This window comes from Acinonyx jubatus, chromosome C1 (genome assembly GCF_027475565.1).
Source record: "Acinonyx jubatus isolate Ajub_Pintada_27869175 chromosome C1, VMU_Ajub_asm_v1.0, whole genome shotgun sequence".
Classification (NCBI taxonomy): domain Eukaryota; kingdom Metazoa; phylum Chordata; class Mammalia; order Carnivora; family Felidae; genus Acinonyx; species Acinonyx jubatus.
The window spans coordinates 3,973,860-3,983,025 of record NC_069381.1 but is presented as its reverse complement, the minus strand read 5'-3'; the positions used below and the strand labels follow the sequence as shown (position 1 = coordinate 3,983,025).

General features: G+C 48.9%; 1 protein-coding gene across 1 annotated transcript; it reads left to right on the top strand.

Annotated features, from left to right (window-relative positions):
• The first annotated feature begins 1,571 nt into the window (after positions 1 to 1,571).
• RPL22 (ribosomal protein L22) lies at positions 1,572 to 8,782 on the top strand. Its single transcript, XM_027060595.2, has 4 exons — positions 1,572 to 1,627; positions 3,418 to 3,522; positions 5,763 to 5,887; positions 8,581 to 8,782. The coding sequence occupies exons 1-4, from the start codon at positions 1,616 to 1,618 to the stop codon at positions 8,723 to 8,725; spliced, it is 387 nt and encodes a 128-aa protein (XP_026916396.1). The 5' UTR covers positions 1,572 to 1,615; the 3' UTR covers positions 8,726 to 8,782.
• The last annotated feature ends 384 nt before the right edge of the window (positions 8,783 to 9,166 follow it).

The window sequence follows — 9,166 nt, the reverse complement described above, 5'->3', positions numbered from 1 at the left end:
AAGGCATGATCTTGGGTCACACCAAAGGTCAAGTGCAGATAAAGATGAAGGGAGCTCTGTGTCCTGCAGCCCTTCAATCCAGGGAAGAGGAGGGAGCAGTAAGGAGATGGAGAAGGAGTGGCCAGTGAAGTGGGAGGAGAACCAGGAGACCCTAAGTCCTGCCCACCCCCCAAGAAACTGTCAGCAAGGAGGAGGGAGTGACCCACAGTGTCAGATGCTGCTAAGGAAGCAAGAAGAGGAGGACAGAAACCTGACCCCAGTCCCTAGCAGGGGGACATCACCAGTGACCTTGATGAGAGCTGTCCTGATAGCTGGGGGCCAAAAGCCTGACCAGAGTGGGTTTAACGGACAATGGGAGGACAGTCCACGGAGAGGCAACCCTTCCAAGAAAATTGGTGTGAAGAGATTGTCTTTCTCTGTCTCCCTCTCTCTCTCTGCCCTCCCCCCACTTGCGCATTCTCTCTCAAAAGGAAATGAACATTAAAAAAAAAAAAAAAAAAAAGAATAAAAGGGTGGGTTTGGTACGTGGTTAACTGGCACAACAGGCCTGAGTTTAAACCTAGACCAGTCACCAGTCAGTGCACTGGGTTTCCTCCAGCCCTTGTAAGCCAGGATGGGATTTCTGCCAGGGGAGGCCACTGCAACCAGGTGGAAGGGAGAGGAGGGTGTATGCAGCTGGGTGATTACAACGAAGGACCCTAGGATGTAACTGGTGAGGACAAGAGTGGGGTGAGGGTGGGTGGAAAGCAGTCCTGTCAATGGATCTTAGTTCGGGGGTTGCAGATCCCTGCTACTCAGCTTGGGGTGCATAGACCACCACCGGCAGCAGCATCTTCTGGGAGTTTGTGGGAAATGCACAATCTCAAACCAGTGAGACCCACTGAATTGGAATCTGCATTTTGAGGAGATCCCCAGGTGATTCCTGTCTACGTGCCAGTTTGAGAAGTGTTGGCACAAGAATTTTTGGAACTGGGAAACTAGAAGGCACGCGCTGGAAAGCTAGGTGGTGATGATCGGAGGGTGGGCGGCTTGTATTTGAGATGGCGAAGGGGTCAAACTGGAGAGTGTACCTGACTGCAGCATGGAGGGCTAGCTCTGGGAGACACAGCCCCTGGGCACCAGCTTCAAGGCTGGGCACTTCAAGTAGGAAGAAGCCAAAGTGCTCTTGGGCATTAGGACCCCAGGACCAGAAAGGCCTCAACTCCCCAAGTTGGTGGGTTCTACTCCCATACCACTAGCTGGTGATTTATGGGTTAGTGAATTTCCTTATTTCTTTTCTCTTTCCAAAACTTTCGAAAGTAGAGCGAACCCTCTATTTCTCTTTGGGCTCATCCAGTCTAGCTCCCCCCTCCGATCATTTGCAGTGGGACAGGCCACAGGGCCTCCTTCCTCAGCACGCCCCCCCCCCCCCCCCCCGCCCAAGGCCTGCGATAGGACGGGCTTTGCATTCAGGGAAAAGCAATCGCTCCCCGATCGTACAAAACAGGGCGAAATCGTGGCGGCCGAGGGGCGTGGCCGAGCGATTGGTACGGCCTGAGGCCTGCGTGCTCTGCGCGCTGCGAGCTCTTTGCGTCTGCGTAGAGCGCCCACCTCCCTTTCTGCCTCCGCTGCCGCCATGGCGCCCGTGGTTAGTATGGCTCCGCGCGAGGCCTCGGCTCTGGGGCAAGCACGTGGGCTTCGCTGGCCCGGCTCCTGCCCGGCTCGCGCGGGACGGCGCTCTGCAGAGCCCGGCCGAGGCTGGGCTGGCAGGCCGGCGGGAGCGGGCCAGGGCCGCCCCGGGCCCAGCACGTTGTGGGCGGAGGAGGCCGCGGCCTGGGGCGCGAGAGGAGCCCCGGAGTTTGCGGAGCCCGCGGCTCGGGCTCGGGCCCCTGTCTGCGGCCAGCCGGGAGCTGGGGCGCCCAGGCTACAGCCTGAGCCGGCCAGGGCCCTGGGGAGCCCGGCTGGCGTGAGGCAGCCAGGGTCTGGGCCTGGTTACCTGGGCGGAGGGCGGGGAAGAGGAAGGGGACCTGCCACTCTCGGGAGTCGCATATCCGGGTAACCTACACCCGGGACTTGGAGACGAGTGGGAATGTCCACGGAAGGTGTCAGGCCGGCTTGCTCTCAGAGAGGGGCCTGGGTTTGAGGACCCTCGTGGTGTTCATGGAGGAAGCAGTTCCTCAGGGCGCACCTGTAGAGACTTTTTTCGGTCGAGGGCAGGGCCCACCTCCATTCAGCCCCGGCCGGGCTGGGACCGGCCGTGTGGCGCCCTCGTGTCACTCGGCCTGCAGCTCGCCCTCCTCACATGTTGCCTCGAGCAAGTCGTTTTCCTGCCTCCCTCCTGTTGGGACACCGTTAACATTTTCGGCTTACCTACTCTTTTCTGCCGGGGCAGGCTTTTAATACCTCTCTGCATCTGTATGCCTTTGATTTAAAACCTTGATGGGAGGTGTGGATCCCATTGTGGGTAGGTCTTTTACTTGCTGATTGTGTATGTCCGGGACTGGATCTTAAAGCATCCCTTTAGGTTACCAGGGAGAGATGTCTTAAAGAGAAATCCGTGATTTTTGGAGTAGCTAAAATGTTGGACAAGTTGAACCAATCAAATGGTAGATGACATTTTTTTAAACGTGAAGGGGGACCAGGTGTGTTCTTGGAAAAGTCTTTTTAGAGTCTGTAAAAGTTTTAGAGTGGTAAGGTCGTACAGGTGCTTTTCTTAGTGATGCTGGAGTTTGCAGAGGGAGAAGACTGAGCTTTGTGAGAGCAAAGGGACTGGATCCTTGCAGGATGTGCTCAGACTGATGATTTAAATCAAAACCTAGAAATCGACAGTAGTGTTGTAATTAGAACCAAAGTTTGAGTCTTTTTCTTGTCCCTGCTGGGGTGGATGCGCTGCTGGGACGTGCAGTTCCCACTGTGGTTTTCAAGAAGGTAGGTGAGCAGTGAAATGGATCAGGACCCTAATCTGGAGACTTAGGACAAGTACTCATTTCGGATTCAATTTGTCTTAGATATGCAAGGCATACTTTGTATGCTTGCCCTAGTCCTGGAATAAAGTATGCACTGTTTCTTGAAACAGTATTTCTAAAGTTTTATGGTAAATAAAAGAAAATGTTCCTTTTATTGTGGTTCATAAGGTAACAGACTTTTCATTCCCAGAGAGGCGGGGGAGGCTGGAAAGGGCAAGTAAGTCAGAGTGCTAGAATTTCCCCCCCAAAAGGGCATGACTCCCGGCCCCTAAGCTTACAGAGCAGCCTTCTGGGTATCACCCCTCAGGGCAGGTCTCTTGCGACCCCGCAAGCAAGCGAGCACAGCTTCGCGGATTTTGGATTTGTGTGGGCTTTTCCATCTCAGGCATTTTCGGTTCGGTTATGTTTTTGGTGGTTGGGGGGAGGGGCATACCGGTTGTGCCTTCATCTGTGTGTCGTTTGCGCACCTTAGAAAAAGCTTGTGGCGAAGGGGGGCAAAAAAAAGAAGCAAGTTCTGAAGTTTACTCTGGACTGCACCCACCCTGTAGAAGACGGAATCATGGATGCTGCCAATTTCGTAAGTGACACCCTTGCTGCCACTCAGGACAGGGACGGACCTTCTGAGATGTTGCTGAGAAAACCTGCTGGAGCACGTTTGTGTTCTCCTGCTCGTGGGCATCTCTGGTTTTGGCTCCACACAGCCCGGAAGTTGGTCTAGTTACTTGTTTTTAAGTCTCGCTTTCTTTGGTGTGTATCGGTGGTGAGGAGTAAACATCAACGCTAGGGAACCGCCTCAGTTTCTTTTGCCTCTTTCCTTTTGTTTCCAAAAGTGGTTTTATTTACTTCCGAGTTCCCAGGAAACGGCCAACTCCACTGGATCCGGTACCCGCTTGGCACCTTGGTGTGTTGAAGCATAACCACTGGGCCCTGATCTGCACAGAGTAAGGGGCTGTCTCCACCCGGCCTGACTGCTGGGCTATGGGTATTGGACAGATGGCAGCGTTTCTTTGGGCTTTCCTTTTTATCAGATATCAGGGCTTCAGTATTTACATTAAAATATCCTGTTTGCTGATTTGTAATTGGAGCTTGTTTTTTCTCCATATCCCGCTTTGTATTGATATTTTACCCCACATATTTGGCCCTAGAAAAATTAACCTCATTGCCATATTTTGACTGTGCAACTTGGCAGTTTACTCTTTACCTGTTCAGTAGCCGTGTCTGGGGAATTCAGACTTATTTATTTATCTATCTATCTATCTATCTATCTATTTAGAATGTTTACTTATTTTTGAGAGAGAGAGAAAACGTACCTGCGAGCAGGGGAGGGGCAGAGAGGGTGTGCGTGTGTGGGGGGAGACAGGATCCAAAGCAGGTTCTACGCTGTCAGCACAGAGCCCGACTCGGGGCTCGAACTCACAACCCGAGAGATCATGACCTGAGCCAAAGTCAGACGCTTAAGCCACTGAGCCACCCGGGCGTCCCAGAATTCAGACTTCTTGTGCAGAGGCTCTTAAATTCCCATTTGCTCTTCTCTTTGCCAAAAGATAATGTTACAACAAGAATAATTTTCAGGTGAAAAAATCTAGAGGTTCAGCCTATGGCCACTAACAACAGTGAATGCCCGTAACTGTGTTGGCCCTTCCCTGGCATCGCTTCTCTCTCCCTGCCTTTACACTCACTTGTGTGTAATTGTTTCCTTCTAGAACCTTCTTAGGATAAAAAAACAAACTTGAGTCTAAGATGCAGAAATCAAGATTTCTGACTTAGTCACTCTATTCTGTCCTCAGTTAATGTACAGTGTATTGGAGTATGTATGTATGTATTTTAAAATTTATTTTTGAGAGGGTGCGTGTGTGCATGCTGGGCAGAGACAGGAGGAGACAATCCCAAGCAGGCTCCACGCCATCAGAGCAGAGCCCGATGTGGGTGTCTAACTCATGAAACATGAGATCATGACCCAAACTGACATCAAGGGTCAGACACTCAACTGACTGAGCTGTCCAGGCACCCCCCCACCTTGGAGTTTTTAAATAGAGGATTGTAGGGATTTGGGGCTGGAGGGATTTCATATCATTTGTAACAGCAAGAGAACCAGAGCTGTCCCTTTTTTTTTTTTTCAAAGAGGTAGGCTCTAAGCCCAATGTGGGTCTTGACCCCACAACCAAGAGTTGCACACTCCACTGACTGAGCCAGCCAGGCACCCCCGGAGTCCTCCTTTTTTGACCAAGACCCCTGAATTCACCCCATGGAGGTGGGTCCCAGGCTTCCAAGGGGGTTTGCCAAGAGTGCCATTGCTGGGCTCCTGGGCTGTTGCCCTTCTGCTGTGCCATGCAAACGGCCCCTGAGCTGATGTAGAGTTGTTTTGGTCTGTGTTATGTTTTGCTCCTACTACTAGGTTGAAGACTGACTTATTTCCTCTCATGGTACTGAGAGCACTGTTTTATACTCCTTAGATTCAGAATTGTCTGTACTTTGTAACAGTTTGGCCCTAGGTTTCCTGTCTATTCTTTACTTTTGACTCATCAGTCAAGCCTTTTGTGTAGAGGCACATTTGTTTGACCTTGTGTGGAAGCAGTCACATGTGTTCATGCGGGGATGTTTTCATGTTCCACGTGTAAATAAAGTTGAGTAGTGCTGTCTTCTAATTTCCATTCTTAGATTTCAGACCTCATATTAATAGCTAAATATGTGCTGTAATTTTTTTTTTTTTTTGAAGACTGAACATAGGAGAAACAAGTCTTCATTCAGTATTAAGAGCATAAAACAAGTGGGCAAAGCTGTCGCTTCACTTATTGATCGATTTGACGATTTCCACAGGAGCAGTTTCTTCAAGAGAGAATTAAAGTGAATGGAAAAGCCGGGAATCTTGGTGGAGGGGTTGTAACCATCGAACGGAGCAAGAGCAAGATTACGGTCACTTCTGAGGTGCCTTTTTCCAAAAGGTATGGGACAGAAAAGTGCTACCTGCCAGCCTCCCATCTCTGAGTCCCGCCCCCACACCCCCCCCCCCCCCCGTTTGTTTTTCGCTTGCATCCCTTAATTCCTGGAACAGGGTCCAGTGCAAGGAGGCACTGGATGAATGTTCCTGTGGGGGTTGAAAGCATTCAGTTTTTGGTAGTTTTAAAAATTTTGTTTTTCACGGGCTAACGTATTTCAAGCAATAAAGATGCTCGGACTTGCTTAGACAGTACTGAAAATGAGAATATTGCCTCCTTTCCCTGTAGATCAGTGGAGAGCTTTCGTTTTTATTTTATTGAGGTATAGTTGACACGCAGTGTTGTACTGGGCTCAGGTGCACAGCACAGCGATAGGACAGTTCTCTACCCTCTTCGGTGTTCACGATCAGCGTGCTTTCATTTTTAATTCTACTTTTAGTTCCCTGTAAGTGCCAGTATCGTTGGCTGAGGACTCCGAGATCTCCGTTTAGACTGAAGCCATTGTGGGCCCATTTTTCTAAGTCGGAGACCCCAGTTCGCTTGTGCTGCAGTATTGTATGGTGGTTGTAAGGAATTGAACCGCTTTATACCTAGCTCCTAGGCCAGAGCCTGGCATGTTCTTAGGAGCTTTCAATCAGACTGAATCAAGTAATGGGAAATTTGAAGGTGTGTTAGGCCGAATTTGGTATAATTCAGCTTTTGCTTTTAGCTTTAATTATTATCAGTCAAGAGGTGACTTCCTACTCTGCCTGGTTCAGTTATTTGTGCAGAAGGAGATTTTTTTTTTTTAATGTTTGTTTATTTATTTTTGAGAAAGAGCACAAGCAGGGGAAGAGCAGAGAGACAGGGAGACACAGAATCCAAAGCAGGCTCCAGGCTCTGAGCTGTCAGCACAGAGCCTGATGTGGGGCTCGAACTCACAAACTGTGAGACTAGGACCCGAGCCAAAGTTGGACGCTTAACCGACCGAGTCACCCGGGCACCCCCAGAAGGAGATTTGATAACACGAGAGATGGGTGCAACCATAGGGCCTCCAGGCCGTACAAAGCCTGCAACACACTGGGCTTTTGCAGAGCTCCTGGGGGTGATGCTATGATCTGTGACCTGTCCCCAACGTTTACCAGGCTGGCTGTGAGAATGGCTCCTGACACCTTTTCCATTTGCACAGGTTGTTCATCCCCAGTGCAGGAGGACAGGGGCCCTGTCTTCATCGCTTTCCTTTCTGGATGGTAATAGTTTTCTTGAAGTGTTCTAGGTATTCCTAATCTAGGACTTTTTCTTGTTTCCGCACTTCTGTAGCTTTTTACCTAGTTTTCCAACATCCTATTATAAGAAAAGGAAAAAGAAAATTTTTTTAAAAATTTTTATTTATATTGAGAGAGAGAACGTGTGCGCACATGCACGAGTGGGGGAGGGGCAGAAAGAGGAGAATCCCACGCGGGCTCTGCCTTCACAGTGGAGGTCATCACCTGAGCCGAAATCAAGAGTCGGACACTTACTAACTCAGCCACCCAGGCGGTTTCATTTAAAAATTAGGAAAAATTTTCAGCCACCTGGACTTTCAAATTAAGCACCTCACCTGAATACAATATGGTAGAAACAGTAAATGGCAGAAAAGAATACTTTTTAGATGGAACGACCAAATTGATTTATTTTTATGTAGGGGAAAGTGGATAGGATTGAGCTGAGATCTTCACATCTTTGTGAAGATTGCTTTGTTGGCGTAAGTAACGCTGTTGAGCGGTACTCCTTTCTTGGAGGTGGTGAGTTTGTTGGTTCGTTCCTATCTGGGTCCTTGCCGGTCTGCCTGTGTGTCTCACGTAGTCCTTGTGACAGCCTGAAGAGATGGTAAGTATCAGGAGTCTCATTTCATGGAGGGGGAGAGTGGGGCTTGGAAAGGTTAATTTGCCCAGCCGGGACTTAGTTTGGTGTTCTGTTCCCTCTTCTCCTTTTGGGTTTGGGAAGATGCCCGAGGGCCTCCTAAGTAAACAAGTGAGAGAAGAAACACGATTGCAGGCTTTGGGCAGTTGGGATGTTGAGCACAGAAGCCAGTTGCTGCCTTTATAAAAATAGCCAGTTTTTTAAGCAGTTTGCTGTGGTGACTGCTTAGCTGTCCCCCAGGCCACGCCAGCAGTCAGGCTGACAGGTTGAAAGGACTGAGTGCCGTCACTTTCAGAGGTGGAGCAAGGGCAGTGGCAGGGTGGCGTCCTGTTTCCCAGGAGTTGGGTGGTGAGCATCTCCTGGCGGGAGTGAGTGTGTGTGACAAACAATCCCCGTCATCCGAACAACCTCAGAAAGAGGTTAGAATCCGTGAGGTGAGATGCGGGAAGTACTTGGAGCTCATTAGAAACCCCGTGATTTCTCCGTAAAAGGTACTAAGATCGGGTACTTAACTGTGTCATTACTACCATGGTGTCTTTCTCCAGTGGTCACTAAGAACCACTTCATAGGCGTTTTGCTGTGTTTAACCGACAACTGTGACCTCTCCTTGTCTGTCCTCATTTTATTGCCAGTGTAGATGAAATGTGGCTGATGCTTGTTTTAGAAACTTGGCTGGGTATATCGGCCTTACCTTTGCCCTTTTTGGATGCTGGGAGAACACCCCGAATGGTGATGGTTTGAATGCACAGGTTTTATACAAGTGACTGTTGGAGATGCCGGAGCCCTGTGGTGAGTTCTCAAGTGTTCTCTCTCTGCAGGTATTTGAAATATCTCACCAAAAAATATTTGAAGAAGAATAATCTACGTGATTGGTTGCGCGTAGTTGCTAACAGCAAAGAGAGTTACGAATTGCGTTACTTCCAGATAAACCAAGATGAGGAAGAGGAGGAAGATGAGGATTAAAACTCCTTTATCTGAAATATTTTGTATAAGTTCTTCAATAAAACTTGGGAACCAAAATGGTGGTTTTCCTTGTATCACTGCAGTGTGGATTGACCAGAAAATTGGAAATCATAGTAAAAGGGCTTCATTTGGGCTGCCATTCACTTATTTGTAATTAGACTTTTTTTCCTGCTTAAAAACTTTAGTTATTGTGGTAATAATACCAAAATAGAAATAACCTCCTTTAAGGGAACTGCCCGTGAATTGACCTTGAGCAGGTGGTTAAAGGGTGTGGAGGTGTGTGCACTTCAGTTAGTCACTATTTTACTTCAAAAGGTGTGACCGTTTTACCTGGTGCTTTTCTTAAAAGATTCAGGTATACAAACATTGGGACGTCTAATCCACTGAGAGCAAAACCAGTGACTTCTCTGAGGTTCGCTTCCTGCAGGAACAGGGCAGCGT

What these genes read in the sequence shown, in the direction of transcription:
- RPL22 (XM_027060595.2), top strand. An exon ending in TCATGGATGCTGCCAATTTC is followed by an intron (nt 3,523 to 5,762) that starts GTAAGTGACACC and finishes CGATTTCCACAG; the next exon opens with GAGCAGTTTCTTCAAGAGAG. An exon ending in GAGGTGCCTTTTTCCAAAAG is followed by an intron (nt 5,888 to 8,580) that starts GTATGGGACAGA and finishes CTCTCTCTGCAG; the next exon opens with GTATTTGAAATATCTCACCA.